The 20,642-nt window shown below is 52.1% G+C and overlaps 1 protein-coding gene across 6 annotated transcripts; it reads right to left on the reverse strand.

Annotated features, from left to right (window-relative positions):
• Nucleotides 1–6,258: 6,258 nt before the first annotated feature.
• Nucleotides 6,259–16,868, reverse strand: WDR13 (WD repeat domain 13). 6 transcript variants are annotated; one of them, XM_054714168.1, is made up of 10 exons: nucleotides 16,703–16,868; nucleotides 16,285–16,364; nucleotides 15,364–15,604; nucleotides 14,100–14,209; nucleotides 13,847–13,977; nucleotides 11,593–11,900; nucleotides 10,438–10,618; nucleotides 10,195–10,336; nucleotides 7,130–7,248; nucleotides 6,259–6,525 (listed from the first exon to the last, which is right to left on the reverse strand). In XM_054714168.1, the coding sequence occupies exons 2-10, from the start codon at nucleotides 16,323–16,325 to the stop codon at nucleotides 6,341–6,343; spliced, it is 1,458 nt and encodes a 485-aa protein (XP_054570143.1). In that variant the 5' UTR covers nucleotides 16,326–16,364; nucleotides 16,703–16,868; the 3' UTR covers nucleotides 6,259–6,340. The 6 variants fall into 6 exon arrangements, with proteins under 6 accessions (XP_054570143.1, XP_054570137.1, XP_054570149.1 ...); XM_054714162.1 differs by having other exon boundaries at nucleotides 16,638–16,868; XM_054714174.1 differs by having other exon boundaries at nucleotides 15,364–15,570; nucleotides 16,638–16,751.
• Between the last annotated feature and the right edge of the window lie 3,774 nt (nucleotides 16,869–20,642).

The following is a 20,642-nucleotide window of genomic DNA, read 5'->3' on the forward strand; positions in this document are numbered from 1 at the left end:
TAAAGGGCATATGCCTGGGTTGCAGGCTTGATCCCCAGTAGGAGGCGTGCAGGAGGCAGCTGATCAATGATTCTCTCTCATCATTGATGTTTCCAACTCTCTCTCTTCCTCTCCCTTCCTCTCTGAAATCAATAAAAATGTTTTTGTTTTTTTAAAAAAAAAACATCAATGGGATTGTGCCCACTACCCTGGCATGTACCCTGACCAGGAATCAAATCATGACCTCCTGGTGCATGGGTCTATGCTCAACCACTGAGCAACACCAGCCGGGCCCTGGAAATTGCTGTTGAAATAAATTTATCAGAATAATGATTCATTTGAGTCAAACACAAATATACATTTTTTTGTATCTTAAACAATCCATTGGAGTAAGAGCTGCTTATTTGGTCAGTAAACCTGTATACGTTTAGGAAAAAACAAACCCAAGTACTGTAGAATAAAATGCACATTTGTATTATACTTAACATTGATAATCAGAGAAAACATAATTGTTTTTATTAAACCCAAGTTCGTAAACTGGTTTCATTTGCCAAAGATTTACCTTAATTATGTCGACCTGGATTTTGTTAAAAGCCTCTAAGTTAGTTTATGAAAGAATTTTTTTCAAGTCTACCACACGTCAATGTCCTCGTTTTCTTGGAATTTTAGGAATATTTGATTTGTATGAGTGCTTAATTCTTTCTATATGCCAATCAGAACAGAGCTCTCTTAATTTAACAGACTTCACAAAATAATTTTTTGGTGCCTTCTGGAGACAGGACAACGTTACACACACACGTAATACTGAATGAATGACAGACTCAGACTCAGAGCACTTTAAGCTTCAGTTCTACAGAGGCAAGAGCTGCCAGAGGTGCAGACTAACAAAGCAGATGCTCTGTGGTATCTCACCCATCCATCCATCCATCCATTCATTCATTCATTCATTCATTCACAGAGCTCCATTCATTTATTCACAGAGCTCACCAAATGGTCAGATCATAAACCAAAATCCCAATCATTGCTGCCACGGATGGGAAATAACTGGGCTACAAACAAACCAAAAACGAACATTTAATCCACAGCTGGACAGGCAGCGTAGCCTGGCTTTGGCTGGCTATATTCCCTTATTTGATCCATGTGAGGAGCAGGGTGATAGGCAGTAAAAAAGTCTTTTTCCTGCACTTCGCTTTTTGACTGCTGCTGGAAAAACCCTTGTAAAACTCCACCCTGATCTCTCTGAGCTCCTGCTAAGAACTCCCTGTGGCGGCTCCCTCCCTCCCTCCCTCCATGTGAATGCAGCTGGTTATTTCCTCGGCTCCACGCCAGGCCATCATCTGTCTGAATATGCATTGAGGCCACGGCATTTACCGTGTGTCAAACAAGCAAGGCCAGGAATGACGTCTGCTCTGAGTGTGCGTCACTGGATGGGTGTCAGGGATCACTGAGGGCAGAGGTTTGGCCTGCTTTTCTTTTTTATACATGTTTATTGATTTCCGGGAGGAAGGGAGAGTTAGAAACATCAACGATGAGAGAGAATCATGGATTGGCTGCCTCCTGCATGCCCCTCACTTGGGATCGAGCCCACAACCCAGGCCTGTGCCCTGACTGGGAATTGGATCGTGACCTCCTGGTTCATAGGTCGATGCTCAACCACTGAGCCACACCGGCTGGGCGATTTTGCCTGTTTAGTTCAGCATTATATCCTGATAGTGCCTAGCCCAGTGTAGAGACTCAGTCAATATATGTCAGAAGAATAAATGAAATGACTCCTGAACCCTCAGCTGAGTCTGGAGAAAATGGAGGTAGAGTGTGAGGCGCCTGGCTCAGGACTGTGGGCTGACTGATGGAGGAACCAGGCTTTAACCTGGGTCCCCAGTTACTCCCCAAGTGGCATATTTGTTGATTTTCACAGTGCCTTTCCTGGCACCAGCCAGACCCGTTTCCAGGAAGCACTCGCTGGGCAGCTGGCGGCTTCTCAGGGTGGAGCTCAGCTTTGGAGAGCCACCTCCCCTGAGGTTCCGCCCTGCCTGGGCCAGGCCACGTGGTGGCTGAGCTGGGCAGAGGTACAGAGCTGGGCATTTCCTCTCCGCAGGGCTGTGCTCTGACGGGCGATGCCTGCTCCAGAGCCGTCCACTGGGCCACCGAGGCTTCATGGGGCCTGCACTGCAGTTCAGCTGTCCCACACTTGGAGGAATACACACTGGGCTGTGGGACCCCACATAGAATTGGCGCCACAAGGGCATTGCTGGGAAAATGACAGGCGCTCAGATTCAAGGTCAGGACTGAGGGTCCTAAAGGTTGGATTGGAGCAACAGGGCACTGATCGCAATCAAGAGAATCTCAGAATTCAAGGTCAGATCAGAAGACAATAGCTGGTAGAATAGCATACAGAGGCCCTGGTTTGAGAACTGACGAGTGGTACACGGATAGGTAATAATTAACTAAGGCCCGGCTTCAAGCTCAGACCAGAGAGGCTTCTGATGAAGTAAACACACAGATTCCAAGTCAGACAAAGGACATGGAACAGTTAACGGAGGCCTGGAATTGAGGCAAGACTTGAGTGGCATTGATGGCAGAATGGTTAAGAGTTCCAGATCTGATGTTAAACCAGAGGCACGGTGATGATGGATAAATGAACAGAGGCCCAATTTGACCAATAAGATTATTTTTATTATATGCTCATTATTTATTGAAGATTATTGTATTTATTTATTTTAAAAAGTTTTTAAAATTGATTTTTTAGAGAGAGGGAGAGGGAAGGAGGGAGGGAGGGGGAGAGAGAGAGAGAGAGAGAGAGAGAGAGAGAGAGAAACATCAGTGATCAGCTGCCTCCTCTGCCTCCTGCATGCCCCCTACTGGGAATCGAGCCTATACCCCAGACATGTGCCCTGACCGGGACTCGAACCAGCAACCTTTCAGTGCACAGGATGACACCCAACCAACTGAGCCACACCAGCCAGGGCTGAAGATGATTTCAAAGCAGGATGTCAACTCTGCCACCTCCGAATTTTACAATGAGAAAACCTCCAAAGCCATGTATAACAACATGCATAATCAGCCATCTTGATCACAGACTCCATAAAGAACACGAAGAGTGTGAAGGAAAGAAAGTGTTAGAGAACAATGAAATCCTCCCAAATGATCTTGGCCACCCCGACTTTGGATGGAACCCAGCAACCTTTTGGTGTTGCATGCTGTGCAGAAGAGTTAACAGAGCAGGCCCGAACTGCTGTCCTTGGAAAGGTCTGCTTCAAGGTGAGCCCTTGGCTGGCGTTTGGAAACTTAGACCTCAGAATGGCCCTCACTACTCTATTCGTATAAGCACCGTGGTTCATGCTGAACACCTGCTTCCCTCTGGGAGTCCGGAAGTTGTATATGTACCAGGAAGGGGTTGCCTAGGTGACCAGCCACCAATAGAAACCCTGCGTGCTGAATCTCTAAGGAGCTTCCCTGGTTGGAAACCTTTCGCGTGTGTTGTCACAACCCAGGGCTGAGGGAATTACGTGTCCCGTGCAACTCCACTGGGACAGGATCCCTGGAAGCTTGTGCCCCTGGACTTCATCCCATGGGCCTTTTGCCCTTGCAGGTTGATCTCTGTATCTTTTGGCTGGAAGAAATCATCGCCATGTATGTGCTGAGACTGAGTCCTCCTAGCAAACCATTGAGTCTGGGTGGTCCTGAGGACCTCCAACACACATATACACTGAGTGGCCAGATTATGATGATCTCTGAACGCATAATAATCTGGCCACTCAGTGTGTGTGTGTGTGTGTGTGTGTGTGTGTATTAGAGGCCCAGTGCATGAATTCGTGCATGGGTGGGTCTGGCCAGCCTGGCCAGGGGGAGGGGACATGGGTGGTTGGCCTGCCTGCCTGATGGCCAAAATCCTGGTTGAGGGGACAACTTGCATATTAGCCTTTTATTATATAGGATATACACTGAGTGGCCAGATTATTATGCGTTCAGAGTTCATCATCATCTGGCCACTCAGTGTATACATGACCTTGATCCTGAGCAGTCCAGCTCTCTGCTGTCCCCATCTCCTCACCATTTACCTTAGGGTCTCTGAGATGGAAGCACAGTAAGTCCTCACTTAAAGTCATCAACAGGTTCTATACTTCAAGCAAAACGACATATAACAAAACCAATTTTACCACAGGCTAACTGATATCAACCAGAGTTCAGTTTCTACGGCATCTCACCAACATCATCACAAAACGACATTGAACAAAACAGCGTTATTCAAGGACCTGCTTCTGGCTACGAGTAACCACACAGTCCAATAACAGTGGCTGGAACCAACAGGAGGCTATTTTCCTCCCGCAGCAAGACTGCTGGTGTTAGTTCAGCAGCTCAACAATGTTGGGCCAGGCTGGGGTCTCTGTGACTCTGTGCACTGACCCTGAGGTCTCAAGATGGGTGTCACGCTTCCCACTGATGCTTCTGGACATGGCAGCCTACAGAGGTGGAGCAGCTGGACCAAGAGCCTCTGCCATTTCTGGCAACGTTGACATTCCTTGGTGACTCAGGTCATTGACAAGGGACTTGGGTTATCTATCGCCCCGTCTGTACCCCAAGCTTTCTCTTCTCACTCAGTGCTCCCCTCAAATACTGAACATGGCTTGGTGGCCTCTGAGTAGTTCCAGGACTGGACTTTGGGCCCTGGGTGGGCATGAGAGGAGCTATGGGTGGTTTGGAGTTCCTCTGGGGGTAGAGAGAAGCCCCATGTCCTCCACTCCTAGTAGAAGCCATTAGCTCCGCCTTAGGGTTCATGGTTGCTCCTGCCCTGGCGTGCACTTCAAGTCCTCAACGCCTTTGCTTCCTGCTTCTGGACAACCCGATGCACAGACAGGTGTGGGGCCCAGGCAGTGGCTGCCCTAGGGCAGGGGGTGGGGGAGACTGGGCGTCCCCGAGGCAGCAGAGTCCAGCAGACTCACAAGGTTAAACCCTGGGGTAGAAGCCAACATTCGCCACCTCAACTTCTCCAGTGCCCCTGGCGCAGCTCCCCATCATGCTCGCTTCAACTACTGCAGGGTCTCCTGACTGGCCCTCCTGCTTCCACCCTCGCCCCCCACGCCCCTCTGTTCTCTTCATGGCACCCAGAGGGATCCTCTGCTCAAAACCATCCGGTACCCTGGCCGGTTTGGCTCAGTGGATAGAGCGTCGGCCTGCGGACTGAAGGGTCCCAGGTTCGATTCCGGTCAAGAGCACATGCCCAGGTTGTGGTCTCGATCCCCAGTGTGGGGCATGCAGGAGGCAGCCAATCAATGATTCTCTCTCATCATTGATGTTTCTAGCTCTCTCTCCCTCTCCCTTCCTCTCTGAAATCAATAAAGAAATATATTAAAAAACAAAATATGTCCGGTGAGTCCTAGCTGGTTTGGCTCAGTGGACAGAGCATCAGCCTGCGGACTGAAGGGTCCCGGGTTTGATTCCTGGTCAAGGGCACATGCCCAGGTTGCAGGATTGATCCCCAGTGGGGAGTGCAGGAGGCAGCAGATCGATGATTCTCTCTCATCAATGATGTTTCTCTCTCTCTCTCCCTCTCCCTTCCTCTCTGAAATCAATGTGTTGTGTTTTTGGTTTTTTTTAAAGTTCTCAAGGTTCATCCATGTTATATGTAGCGTCTATGAAAACTTTATTTAAAAAAACAAGCCCGGTGACGCACGCCTCACTCAGACAAAAGCCCAAGTTCTCCTGCTGGCCCACAAAGCCCTCCAGGATCAGGCCGGGCCAACCTCATCCCTCCCACAGTGGCCTCCGTGCCTTTGCACTGCTCTGTCTGGAACGTTCTCCCCCAGGTGCCATGGCTCCCTCTCTCACTTCATTCGGATCTGTTTACATTTCACAGGCAGGAACGTCTCCCAGGGTGACGGCACCCAAAGGAGCCCAACCTTCCACTCCTGCACCGCTGTCTCCTGGCCTCGCTTTCTTTTTCCTCCCGGCGCCCATTTTCAGCTGGCCTGTTACACATTTCTGTTATCTGCCTGCTCCCACTAGAACGCGACCCCGTGAGGGAGGGCAGGGATTTGTCAGTTCAGGTCACAGCTTACCCCCCGAGCCTAGAACAGTTCCCGACCCACAGGACATACTTAGTAATGTCTGTCAATGCACGACTGTAAAACCCTCAGAGTGGTGCCTCTGACATAGGCAGCCAGACGGTCAATGGTTGTTGAATGAGAAAAGAAATCAGCACACGCATGCATGAATGAATAAGTGAGCCCCTGCCCTCTCCCCTCTCCCGCCCCCAGCGGCCCTGGGAGCCAGCCATGGGCATGAGCACAGGATCTTTATTTACAAACACGAGGCTGGAGCACGGGCCGGGTGGGAAGGTGGGCATGGCAGGGCCGGGAGCCCCCTACTTCTGCTCCCGCCGCCAGACGATGACCATGCCGCTGGCGTCGCTGGAAGCCAGCAGGCTCTCGTCGCAGTTGAAGCTGACGTCCAGCACCGGGGCGCTGTGGCCCTGCAGCTTGTTCACGGCGGCCTTGGCTGCCCGCTCCACGTCGAAGAAGTGCACGCACATATCCTCGCTGCCCGTCACTGCGCGGGCGCGGAGGACAGGCCGTCAGCGGGTGTTGCGGGAGGTGGGGTGACCCAGGGGGACGTCTCTGAGGTCCCAGCGGGCGCCTGGGGGGTAGGGGGACCCATTCCTAGATGGGGAGGTTAACTAGCCCTTTGGGATCTACATCTGGAGACTGATGAGAGAGACTCCCTCTTTGGAAGGCCCATGCCTTAACAGGGGTCCTCAAACTATGGCCCGTGGGCCACATGCGGCCCGCCGAGGACATTTATCCGGCCCGCCGGGTGTTTTTGCCGCTGCTGCCTGTCCTGCTTAGCAGCCGACTTAGCAGTGTGCATGGGAATTTGTTCATAGTCTTTTTTTAAACTATAGTCCGGCCCTCCAACGGTCTGAGGGACAGTGAACTGGCCCCCTGTTTAAAAAGTTTGAGGACCCCTGCCTTATGGCGTGAGGTTTCTGAGCTGGTTGGGGCTCTGTGTTCACAGTGGAGGGCTGGTGGGGTGGGAGACGCCTCGGGGCCCGGAAGGCAGGGCCTCGGGGTGTCCCGATGTCTGAGCCAGATCAGCACCAGCCTGGTGTCTGCCTGTCCCCGGCCACCCAGACACCCAACCCTATGGGACTCACCCACGCAGGCGCCCTGGCGGAAGGACATGAGGGGGCAGAAGATGCTGCGCACGGGGTGCGAGCTCTGCTCAATGGGGAAGCTCCTCTTCAGCTGCAGGGTCCCCTCGTTGTCCACCACCCTGAGGGAGAAGGAGGGCGGGTCAGGCGCAGCCTCAGGCCCCGAGGGGGAGGCGTGCTGTGCTAGTCCGCGTCCCTGTCCCTGCACCGAGTTCTTTCAAGGTTCATGAAACCCAGTCCTGGGACGACTGCGTCAACCTGGAAAGCATGGCTGGTGTGGGGTTTAGTGACTGTTTGGACACTCTAGCTGTTTTTTTTGTGTGTGTTTTTTTAAAATATATTTTATTCAAAAAGATAGATAGAGAGACAGTAAAGCATCAAACAGACTTTCAAATTACAGGGGGAAAGTTTGGGAAAGGTGGGGGAGTTTTGAAATCAAACGAAGGACTTGTATGCATGCATATAAGCATAAACAATGGACGCAAAACTCTGGGGGGGGAGGGCATGTGTGGGTGTGGGGTGGGGGGGTAATAATAAGATATGTACACATATAATACCTCAATAAAAATATTTAAAAAAAAATAAAATAAAATATATTTTATTGATTTTTTTACAGAGAGGAAGGGAGAGGGATAGAGAGTTAGAAACATCGATGAGAGAGAAACATCGATCAGCTGCCTCCTGCACACCCCCCAGTGGGGATGTGCCCGCAACCAAGGTACGTGCCCTTGACCGGAATCGAACCTGGGACCCTTCAGTCCGCAGGCCGACGCTCTATCCACTGAGCCACACCGGTTAGGGCCGGACACTCCATCTGTTGATATAAACAGAGAGCCTCTGCGCTGTAATTCACTAGTTACTCTTCCTAAGGGTCTCTAAGCGCTCTGGCGCTCAGATGGGCACGGAGAAGAAACGGCTGGCTACACTATGGCACCCGTGTACCATGCACACCACACGGCTGTTCAAAGGAATGAACCAAAGCTACCGCAGGTGGTCTGCGGCTTGTCCACGGGCATCGTCTGCTGAGAAGAGAGAGGCGTGGGGAAGGGTGCAGAAGGAACCCACGTCCATAAAACCATGACCCTCCTTTGTGGGTGTGTGCGCGCAGAGGACGACGGGAGAGGGAACAAAGAGTGGAATGGTACATTCGAAGCTGTTAACATGCTTGACTGTGGCAGGTGGTGGCCAAGATGGCAGAAACGAGGAAGAGAGCAGGCAGAGGATGGGGGAAAGAGGCAAAAAACTTAGGAGTATGCTTAAATTAAAAGTTTAAAAGGAGAAGAAAAATAAAATAGTAAAATGGCAAGCATCCTGTCAGGCAGTGGTCTTCAGACATGGCTGGATGATACTTGGGGAACTTTTCAATATACCAATGCCCAGCTTGCCCCAGAGCTTCTGAAATCCCTGGCCCCATCCGGCTGGCATGGCTCAGTGGTAGAGCATCGACCTATGAACCAGGAGGTCACTGGTTCGATTCCCGGTCAGGGCACATGCCGGGGTTGTGGGCTCAATCCCGTGTGGGGTGTGCAGGAGGCAGCCAATCAGTGATTCTCTCTCATCACTGATGTTTCTATCTCTCTCTCTCCCTCTCCCTTCCTCTCTGAAATCAATAAAAATATATTAAAAAGAAAAAAGAAATCCCTGGCCTGGAGTGGGGCCTGGCCATGACTTATTTTTTAATATTATTTTTATTGATTTCAGGGTAGAAGGGAGAGAGAGAGAGATTAATGAGAGAGAATCACTCATCAGCTGCCTCCTACACCGCCCCTACTGGGGATCAAGCCCACAACCTGGGTATGTGCCCTGGGTATGTGACCAGGAATCGAACTGTGACCTCTTGGTTCCTAGGTTGACACTCAACCACAGAGCCACACCAGCTGGGCCTGGCCATGACTTTTGAAGTCGTTCAGGTCATTCCAACATGTGGTCCAGCCGAAACCGGTTTGGCTCAGTGGATGGAGCGTCGGTCTGCAGACTGAGGGGTCCCGGGTTCGATTCCGGTCAAGGGCATGTACCTTGGTTGGGGGCACATCCCCGGTGGGGGGTGTGCATGAGGCAGCTGGTCGATGTTTCTCTCTCATTGATGTTTCTAGCTCTCTGTCCCTCTCCCTTCCTCTCTGTAAAAAATCAATAAAATATATATTTAAAAAATAATAAATAAATAAAACAACATGTGGTCCAGGCTGAGAACTGCATTTGGGTAACATGATATATGTGAGTGGGGACAGAAAAACTTCCCTCCTCAAAAAAAAAAAAAAGGGAAAACGGGTCACTGCTTTATGGGGCCCTAGTCCATGTTATGCCTCAGTTTGCTCATCTATAAAATGGACATGATAAGAGCACCCACCTCACAGAGCTGTTATGAGGATTAAATGAGGTGATAGGTATGAGGTGCTTTGAAGAGGACCTGGCCCCAGTAACTGCTACCAACTGCTAGTACTGCCATTACTTTTTTTTTTAAAAAAAACATATTTTTATTGATTTCAGAGAGAGAGGAAGGGAGGGGGAGAGAGAGATAGAAACATCATCGATGAGCCCTGGCTGGTTTGGCTCGGTGGATAGAGCATTGGCCTGTGGACTAAAGGGTCCCAGGTTCGATTCCGGTCAAAGGCACATGCTCTGGTTGTGGGCTCGACCCCCAGTAGAGGGCGTGTAGGAGGCAGCTGATCAATGGTTCTCTCTCATCATTGACGTTTCTATCTCTCCTCTCCCTTCCTCACTGAAATCAATAAAAAATGTTAAAAAAAAGAAAAAAGAAACATCAATGATGAGAGAGAATCATGGATCGGCTGCCTCCTGCACGCCCCCTAGTGGGGATCAAGCCTGCGACCCAGGCATGTACCCTTGACCGGAATCGAACCCTGGACCCTTCAGTCCACAGGCCGATGCTCTATCCACTGAGCCAAACCGGTCAGGGCTGCCGTTACTTTTTACTGCTACTACTGAGGTCATCATAATATGAGGAGGAGGAGGAGGAGGAGGAGGGGGAGGGGAGGAGGGGGAGGGGGAGGGGAGAAGGAGACAGGCCTCCCCTCCCATCCCCAGGTGGCCGGAGGAGGGAGACCCACCTGTAGAGCAGCAGCTTGTTGAGACAAGCATTGATGAGCAGCGAGGGGTCCCGGGCCTCGCGGCTGACCCAGGAGCGGGCAGAGATGCTCGTCACAGGGCTGCCTTCATGCACCACCAGGCGCTTGGCCTTGGTCAGCTTCCCTGCCACAACGGAGGGGAGAGGAGGCCAAAGTGAGGGCGAGGGCTGCGGACCAGGAGGGCGGGGGTGCGAACACCCGGATGTGGGCCTGGGGCCCGCCTACCTGTGGCCATGTCGAAGAGGAAGGAGAACACGCTGCCTCGGTCATCCCCTGCCCAGAGCAGCCGGCCAGGGGCATCGAAGGACAGAGCCAGGACACGGCCTGTCAGTTTGCTGGAACCGCCCTTCACCTTCTTGCCCGTGGAGATGTTGACGACGTGCAGGTTTTGCTTGGCATTCCCCACCTGTGGGTGAGACCCGCGCACCATCATCCGGCTCCCAGCCAGTCCCTCCTCGAGTCTGACCACCGTGGGGCTGCGATGAACGGGACCCGCTTCTCTCTGCTGGAGTCTGATTCCAGGAGGGCCGTGGTGGGTAGACTAGAGGTGACCCAGGCCCATAACCCTCCTGAGCCAGCCCTTCTTATAAGCTGACCAGAGCACCCAGCGCGGCAGGGACTACAGGGGTCACAGACCCACAGTGCTGGCCCTCGGCCAGTGCCCACTGTTCTCAGCAAAGCACAGGGCCGTCCCAGGCCAGGGGTCGGCAAACTCATTCGTCCACAGAGCCAAATAGCAACAGGACAACGATTGAAATTTCTTTGGAGAGCCAAATGTTTTCAACTTAAACTTCTAACGCCACTTCTTCAACATAGACTCGCCCAGGCCGTGGTATTTTGTGGAAGAGCCACACTCAAGGGGCCAGAGAGCCGCATGTGGCTCGCGAGCCGCAGTCTGCCGACCACTGGGGCGGGGGCTGCTTCTCCATCTGACAGGCTCACTCAGCCAGCTCCCCCTCCACTCCCACTCGGGGCCAAGCCAGACCTCATTTCCTTGCCCCACTGCCCCCCCCTCTGACTCTCTATCCGAGGGTCGGACCACAGTGGAGCGTCCACTGAGACGAGATGAGGTTTCCATCTAGTAATCCTGCTCCACACCCAGCAGCCCCTGCAGCTGGAAATGGAAGGCCTACAGCTGACGGGACCACAGGGGTGGCAGACCCATGACCCCACCCCCCGACTGGTCACCCCCTGGTGTCTGCCACAGCGAGGCCATCCCAAACCAAGAACTGCATGTCCCCATTCTGACTGGATTCCCTCTGAGTCTGACCGCCCGGGGACTACGGCGATGGACTAGAGGGGATCCCCCCACATCGAGGCCCTAGAACAGCTCTCCTGGCCCCGCCCCCCGCCCTCGGCGATGGCGCCCTGGAGCCTGACCACAGTGAGGTTGTTGTTGACCGGCTGGAAGGTGCAGCAGAGCAGTTCAGCGCCATCGGGGTCGGGGATCTCCCGGATGCAGCGGCCGTCGTCAGAGGCCCAGATGCGCATGGTAGCATCGAGTGAGGTGGACACGAGGATGTCATTGGAGAGGGACCAGGCAAAATCGGAGACGCCGCGGGTGTGGCCGCGCAGCACACGGAGCACGGTGGGTGGAGCGGGCACCAGCTGGCACAGGGAGATGCTGCCATCGAGGGAACAGCAGGCCAGGCGGTGCCGGTCGTCATTGGCGAAGCGCACCCGGGGCACTGCAATGCCAAGGAGCCGCGGGTAGGAGTCAGCACACTCACCAGGTGCTTTTGTTTATCAAAGGTTCTGCCCGTCCGGTGTGGCTCAGGGGTTGAGCATCGACCTAGGAACCAGGAGGTCACGGTTCGATTCCCGGTCAGGGCACAGGCTCGGGTTGCGGGCTCGATCCCCAGTGTGGGGCGTGCAGGAGGCAGCCAATCAATGATTCTCTCTCATCATGGATGTTTCTCTCCTCTCTCTCCCTTCCTCTCTGAAATCAATAAAAATATATCTTTTACATATATATATATGTAAAAGTGGCCTGCAAAATCTTGGGTATTTTTATATAAATAAAATATATACATATATATATACACATATGTATATATGTATATACACACACACATATATTCACATATATACACACACATATATATACACACACATATATATATATATCTATATATATTTCTTTATTGATTTCAGAGAAGAAGGGAGAGGGAGAGAGACGTCAATGATGAGAGAGAATCATTGATCAGCTGCCTCCTGCATGCCCCACACTGGGGACCGAGCCCGAAACCCTGACAAGTGCCCTTGGCCGGAATCGAACCTGGGACCCTTCAGTCCACAGGGCAACGCTCTATCCACTGAGCCAAACCGGCTAGGGCTAAAATAGATCTTTTGTAAAAAGGTTCTGATGCGTGAACTGAGGGCAAGGAACCCACCGCACCAGGCACAGGGGCCTTAGCAAAGGGCTTTCCTTGACTGATAAAGGGGGTTGCACCCCTGGAAAGCGCTCTGTTGAAAGTCTCGCGCATCTTAGCCGGTGCGCAATGGACTGCAAGACTTCTGCAATCTGAAAAGGCCTCCGCACCTCAGCAGGCATTAGTCACCAAGGTCTTAGCAGTTTGCAAGACGCACTCTGACCTCTGCAAGGGGATTTCTCTGCAGCAAAAGCTTTGGACTGGTTCAAGTGACTCCCAACCCCAGAAGCCGCAAAGGGCTCTTTTACACTCCTGAGCCCCTTCTTTTAAAAATTCTTTTTTCTTGCCCTAGCTGGTTTGGCTCAGTGGATAGAGCGTAGGCCTGTGGACTCAAGGGTCCCAGGTTCGATTCCGGTCAAGGGCATGTACCTTGGTTGCGGGCACATCCCCAGTCGGGGGTGTGCAGGAGGCAGCTGATTGATGTCTCTCTCATCGATGTTTCTAACTCTCTCTCCTTCTCCCTTCCTCTCTGTAAAAAAAAAAAAATCAATAAAGTATTTTTTAAAAAATTCTTTTTTCTTTTGTTAATCCTCACCCAAGGATATTTTTCCATTGATTTTTAGAGAGCGTGGAAGGGAGGGAGAGAGACAGAGAGAGAGAGAAACATCGATGTGTGAGAGACACATCAAATGGTTGCCTCCCGCACAGCCCTGACCAGGCCGGGCTAGATGGCAACTGAGGTATGTGCCCTTGACCGGAATTGAACGCAGGACCTTCCAGTCCACAGGCCGACACTTTATCCACGGAGCCAGTTTGGCTAGGGCTGCGGAGCCCCTTCATGGTAGACAAAATACCCAAGATTTTGCAGGCCACTTTGCAGAGGGCTTTTAGGTTTGGGAAAGGGTTTTTTTAAAAAATATATATTTTATTGATTTTTTACAGAGAGGAAGAGAGAGGGATAGAGAGTTAGAAACATCGATGAGAGAGAAACATCGATCAGCTGCCTCTTGCACACCCCCTACTGGGGATGTGCCCGCAACCAAGGTACATGCCCTTGACCGGAATCGAACCCGGGACCCTTGAGTCCGCAGGCTGACGCTCTATCCACTGAGCCAAACTGGTTTTGGCTGGGGAAGGTTTTAAGGGCTGGCAATTCCTCCTTCGGAGGGGGCCAGAGACTGCGTTCTAGAAAAGGATATAATGGGTGGTTGTGACAGTTTGGGCGAATTCGTGGTGATGGGACCTGCCATCTACTGGCTCACCTGCCTCGTCCACGTGCTGGTCAAAAACATGGTACATGCCCGCGAAGGCGTAGTTCTCACTCAGCGACGTGTCCCCAGCCATGGCTCGGCTTGCTTCTGCTGCGGATGTGGGGACCACACTGCCAGGGGGTCTGGGCCCCAACCGAGGGAGGAGGTGAGAGGAGACAGGTTCTGGCATCCAGCCTGCCATTGCACCGTGGCTCCCTTCCTTCTCACAACCCCCCCCCCCCCCCGCGCGGTCCCTGGTGCATACCTGTCCTCATAGACGGCACGATTCATCTGGGCCTGCAGCTGGTAGGAGCCTCGGCTGACAGAACGGCGGTGTCCACGGGCCCCCAGGGCCCGAGGATCATCCTCGAAGTCCTGCCGAGAGGATCAGGGTGGGCGCATCTTGAAAAGAGCCCTCAGGAACCTGAGGTCTAGAGCCTTCAAAATATACCCAGAACCAGATCCCTGCTCACCCCGTCCCCTGCCACCACCGTCACCTACCTGTACCACGGTGGCCTCTGCACTGGTTACCCTGCTCCCACCCTTGCCCTGCTCAGGAGATACTCAATAAATGGTCTCTGAACCAAGAATGGACACCTCCCAGGAAACCACTCAGCTCAGTGTCTCGCTTCATTCAAGTCTCAGATCAACTTTCACCTCCGCAGAGAGGCCTTCCCTCATCATCCCCATCAAAAATAGCTTCCTGCCCTGACCGGTTTGGCCCAGTGGATAGAGCGTCGGCCTGCGGACTGAAGGGTGCCAGGTTCGATTCCGGTCAAGAGCATGTACCTTGGTTGCGGGCACATCCCCAGTAGGGGGTGTGTAGGAGGCAGCTGATGGATGTTTCTCTCTCATCGATGTTCCTAACTCTATCCTGCTTCCTTCCTCTCTGTGAAAAATCAATAAAATATATTTTAAAAAATAGCTACCTGCCTGGCTGGCATGGTGTGGCTCAGTGGTTGAGCATAGATCTATGAACCAGGAGGTCACGGTTCCATTCCCAGTCAGAGTACATGCCCGGGTTGGCGGCTGGATCCCCAGTAAGGGACGTGCAGGAAGCAGGCAATTCATGATTCTCTCTCATTATTGATATTTCTCCCCCTCTCCTTTCCTTTCTGAAGTCAATTAAAAAATTATATCTATCTATCTATCTATCTATCTATCATCTATCTATCTTATCTGTATATAAGTTTCCCTTTGTCACCCACAACAGTTGTTTTTTCCCCCAATCTGCTTTATTTTTTTGCATGTTAGCATGTGTCACTATAAGCGATGGTAATTATTGATTTGTTTATCTGGTTTGCTATGATTATTGACCTACTTATCATGTGTATTGCCTACTTATCAACCCATTTGTCTTATTTATTGTCTGTTTATTGACTTCTCTCATCTATTATCTCTTTTGCCCTCTACTCAATCCTAAGAGCTTAGAGCAGTGCCTTGCACAGGGCAGGTGCTTGACAGTTCTGTTGAAGAAATAAACACGGAGGCAGGTGGTATGCTCGGCAGGCGGCGTGGAGGAAGCTCACCTCCATGCGGTCAAGGGTAGTGCGGCTGCTGCGGACGATGCTGTTGCTATAGGCACGAGCACTGCCTGGCTCGGAGAGGGGCCCGTAGCGCTGGCCCAAGAGCTGCCCCCGCAGCCTCAGGTACTGCCGCCGCAGCGCTGGGGGGTGCCCGGCCTTGGCATTCTCCCGCAGTAGCTGGCTGCGCCGCCGGATATACTGTGTCCGAAACTGTGGAAACGTTGGTGTGCGGTACGCGTTGTACCTGTGATGGCAGGAGGCAGGCGAGCGGCAGGCACAAGACAGATGGAATCAATCAACTCGGAGGGTAGGGAAGGAGCATGGAGGTGTGTGGCAGGGAGGGGCCAGGATGGCAAGTGATCAGCCGTGCTGATGGGGGTTCCTCTGGCAATGTGCAAGGGGGCGTGTACAGTAATAATGAACATGGAGAAGAGGTCACGTGGGGACAAGCGCAGTCCGCAGCTCGGCTGAAGTTGGTATGGGGTGACCGAGTCAGTGTAGACAACGGGAGGGGTCAGTCTGACATGGTGATGGGGGTTAATGGGGGGCAGAGGTGGGCGGGGGTCAGTATGGGATGGTGATGGGATGAGACTGGGGAAATGATGGTGGTAAGAGAAGTCTGGCGAACAATGGTGGGAAATAGGATGTCACCAGCCTGAGCTCCATCACCTTCCTCCCACCCCCCGACTCCCCACTCCCGCAAAGGGTCTGCTAACCCAGCCTCTTTGGGCATGCCCACATCTGACCGCCTTTTCCCAGCATGCTCTTTAAGACCCTCTCCGGCCAGCCCTCGCCCAGGGCCGGCTCGCACACCCTGCCACTGCGCATGTTCACCTCCGGCATGCCCACGCCCAGCCTCGCTGATGCCATTGCCCGGGCACCACAGTCACTTCCGCTCCCAGGGGATCCGACCCCACGCCTCACCTCGCGTCTACGGCTAAGACCTGCTGCCACACCGCGGCCATCACCCGGCCTCCTCTTCCGCCGCGTCCGCCCGCGGGCGCCTGCAGGACAAGGGCCTGGAATGTCAGCGGCTCAGGCGAAGGGGGGCCGTTCCGCCCCTCCTGCCGGGCGATCGTGGCCACAGACAGTGCGTCCCTCCGCGCCGAGATACCGTGAAATCACACCGAGCTGCGAGCATGGTCAGCACTCCGGCCCTGTCCAGGCAGCTCCGGGAAGACTCACGGCGGCGATTCGGCCCTCACTCCGCCCCCCCCGGTCGCCATAGCAACGCCCCTCCCCCAGCCTAGCAACCCGGCCCGGCCTTCCCCACCCACCTGGCCCCCACCGCCCCGCCTTCCCTTTTCGGGTCCGAGAACGGGGGCCCGGGATCGGGAACCACCTCCGGGGCTGCCTCCGGCTCTCAAGGCCCCCGGGGCGGCCCTGAGGCCGGCGTCACCCTTCCCTACTGCCTCCTCCCTCTCTCCAGCTCCAGGCAAGATGGCTGCCCGCGGCCAGGAAGAGCTGCCAAGCGTGGAGCGAACGGATGGGAATCCTCCCCGGAGTGGGGGAGAACCACGCAGGCGCACTAAGGGCCGGTGGCTTCCGGCGCGAGGGCGGGGGCTCCGCCCCTTAAATTCAACCCATTCCCAGCCCCTATGCGCCCTTTTTTACACCCAAGAATACTGTCCAGGGGCAAGGATGCGAGTCACTCACTAAAAATCAGAAATATGACTTTCAGAAACAGAAACAGGATTTTCTTTTTTAAATAGATTTTTATTGATTTCAGAGAGGAAGGGAGAGGGAGACATCAATGAGAGAGCATCACGGATGGGCTGCCTCCTGCACGCCCCACACTGGGGATTGAGCCCGGAACTCGGACTTACGCCCGGAATCCAGCTGGGATCTCCTGGTTCGTAGGTTGATGTTCAACCACTGAACCACCCAGGCCAGGCCGATTTTCTTTTAAAGGAGTGGTGTATATATAAGCTGCTTTTTAGCAGCACAATCTTAGCCAAGCAAGATCTGAAGCATAGAATACAACCATCACACATGCACAGGCCCCTACAACGTTCTCCAGTTCTTAGAACGATTGATGGGCCTCCGGACACCCCAAGATGAGAAGTCTGTTCTGTGGGAAGGATGGGAATGTGTGTGTGTGTGTGTGTGTGTGTGTGTGTGTGAGCGCGTGTGCGTGGGGGGGGGGGTGCGGGGGTGCGGATGCGCTGGGCTTGATGCTCCTAGGCAACGGAACGGTTTGGCCATGAGTCTGCAAATAATTAGGCACAACAATCTCAGGACCCTATCCGAATCATCCTTATTTCAACTTCTACCGGAAGCTGCATCTCTATTCCTCTTAAAGTGGTCAGGATATACAACTTACGAAGTTGAAATACAAGGTTTAGTAGCTTCCTACTGGATTTTAACATCAACTGCTACAATTCTCAAAATTGTGATTTTTTACACGATTTTTATCACAAATTCCATAATCTGAAAAATGTTCTAAAGCCACCTGAAACGAGGAGACACATCCAAAAGCATACTGCCGCCCTGGACAGTTTGGCTCAGCGGTTAGAGCACTGACCCGTGAACCAAAGGGTCTCGGGTTCGATTCCTAGTCAAGGGCAAGTACTTTGGTTGCAGGTTCAATCCTCCACCCCTGGTTGGAGCGCGAGTGGGAGGCAACCAATGGGATGTTTCTCTAACACATGGATGTCTCTCTCTTCCCCTCACCCATCCTTTCCACTCTCTCTAAATATCAATGGGAAAAATATTCTCACTCATTGGGTGGGGATTAAAATAACATTTTTTAAAAAGCATATTGCCGCCCTAACCGGTTTGGCTCAGTGGATAGAGCGTCGGCCTGCGGACTGAAGGGTCCCAGGTTCAATTCCGGTCAAGGGCATGTACCTTGGTTGTGGGCACATCCCCAGTGGGGGGTGTGCAGGAGGCGGCTGATAGATGTTCCTCTCTCATCAATGTTTCTAACTCTCTATCCCTCTCCCTTCCTCTCTGTAAAAAATCAATAAAATATATTAAAGAAAGGGAGAAAGAAAGAAGAAAGAAAGATAGAAAGAAAGAGAAAGAGAGAGAGGGGAGGGAGGGCGGGAGGAAGGAAGGGAGGAAGGAAGGGAGGAAGGAAGGAAGAAAGAAACAAACAAACAAACGTGGTGGGAAGAAATCACAGGAAAGTCAGCAATGCCAGGGAGATTGTCTCACTGGCAGAATTGATTCTATTTTTAAAAATATTTTTATTGACTTGAGAGGAAGAAAGAATGAGAGAAAGAAATATCGATGATGAGAATCGCTGATGGGCTTGGTCAAGCCCACAACCCTACAGAATCAAACCATGACCTCATGGTTCCATAGGTTGATGCTCAAGCACTGAGCCACGATGGCTGGGTCTGTTGATTTAAAAACTTTTCCCAAGGGAAAACACACACACACACACACACACACACACACACACACACACACATAAAAATAAATAAAAACGTTGCCCAATAGCAGATCCATCTGCCAGAGGCAGATCTGGTGCAGAAATAATGTGAATTAGAATGACCACAGCTGCCTCTTGCATCCATTATGTACTCTGCATTTTTTCAATTTTTGTTCTTTTCTAAGCATTCACACACTCTCATTGGCTTAAAAATAGGTTTTGAACAATAAGCTAGTGATAGAAAGCACTTTCAGTTGTTAGAGAGAAAGGGGCAGAGATTATCAGCATGAATGGCAGGTCAGTGGGTGGGGAAAGGAGGGTCTCAGGACTGGAGGTGTCAAGTCATGAGAATCTATCTGTTCCTGGAGGTTGTGAGTGACAGTGGTTACAATCATGACCTCTAGAAAAGAAGCTCAAGCCCACAGAGGACCACAAGTCCTACTCACTCCAACAGGATCAGGGTTCTTTCACTGTCAGAATGACAGTTGTGGGTCCTAGCCAAATGAACGAACTAAAATAGATTTGGACAGAAAAGACAGGTAAGCCAGAGCTGTTTGAAGATCACACCACATCACAATAGCAACTTAAATGGTGGCAGAAACAGGCAGGGGCCATGTCTGTTCTGGATTCCTCCTTCCTTCATGTACCTTCTGCCTATCTGGCCCCCAGAGTTTAGAAATGCAAAGGCGAGCATTGAACCACACTGGCTGTGGCCACTTTTCATTACTAACAGAGGCTAAAAGGAAACCTGAAATTGGGCCCAATCTTCAGGAACAAACAGGAGCATGATTTAAAGGAAAGCCTGGGTCGTTTGGGATGCCAAGAATCAAGGCCAGAGAGTGAAATTTGGGGAGACATGGAGCTGAAGTATAATTCACTTATCTCATCCCTGAAGTTTCTTCCTAAACGGGACAAATGGGGGTTGAGAGTCATAACTTAAAATTTTATCCTTTCCTCCTGGGGAAACATTTGCCTCTGAAGCCAAAGTTCTCACAGTGCTCAAAGTTCTTTTTAAAAAAGTGTTTTATTGATTTCAGAGAGAGGGAGAGGGAGAGAGAAAGGGAGACGGAGAGGGAGAGGGAGAGGGAGATGGAGAGGGAGAGAAAAATCAATGATGAGAGAGAATCATTGATTGGCTGCCTCCTGTAAGCCCCACACTGGAGATCCAGCCTGCAACCCGGGCATGGCCCTGACCGGGAGAGAACCGTGATCTCTTGGTTCATAGGTTGAGGCTCAACCACTGAGCCACGCCAGCTGGGCCCATTCTTGAAGTCTTAATGGTGATAGAACTCTCCACAGCCTGAGTCAGAAACAAGATTCCTGCAAAAGCCTCCCAGACCACTTGAACTCCCCCCCCCACCCCCCGGTAAGTTGAAACAGGGAGTCAGCCTTCCAGCACATATCAATCAAGCCCCTGCTAGGTATCAGGCACTGGGGCAGCAGCAGTAACTCAGAGAAATGGTCTCCAGCCTCATGGAGTTGCCATTTTAGCTGGAGAGATAAACAATAATGACAATCATTTATAAATTGGTACTTACTATCATGAAAATAGTTCCCTTAGCGTTGCTAAGCTGTGGAGGGAGGGGGAAGAATGGGAAATAAATTTAAACTCGAACCTGAATAAAATGGAGCAATAGACACAAAGCTCTGAATGCTGAATGTGCGGACAAGGCCAGTGAGGCCAGTCAGTGACCGGTTCCCAAAAGGGGACAATCACTTTGCAGGGCTAGAACTGCGGCTGCTCTGCTCTCAAGATCACAATTCCTGCCGAAACCGGTTTGGCTCAGTGGATAGAGCGTCGGCCTGCAGACTCAAGGGTCCCAGGTTCGATTCCGGTCAAGGGCATGTACCTTGGTTGCGGGCACATCCCCAGTAGGGAGTGTGCAGGAGGCAGCTGATCGAT

The sequence above is a fragment of the Eptesicus fuscus genome, chromosome 1 (assembly GCF_027574615.1).
Source record: "Eptesicus fuscus isolate TK198812 chromosome 1, DD_ASM_mEF_20220401, whole genome shotgun sequence".
In the NCBI taxonomy this organism is placed as follows: Eukaryota; Metazoa; Chordata; class Mammalia; order Chiroptera; family Vespertilionidae; genus Eptesicus; species Eptesicus fuscus.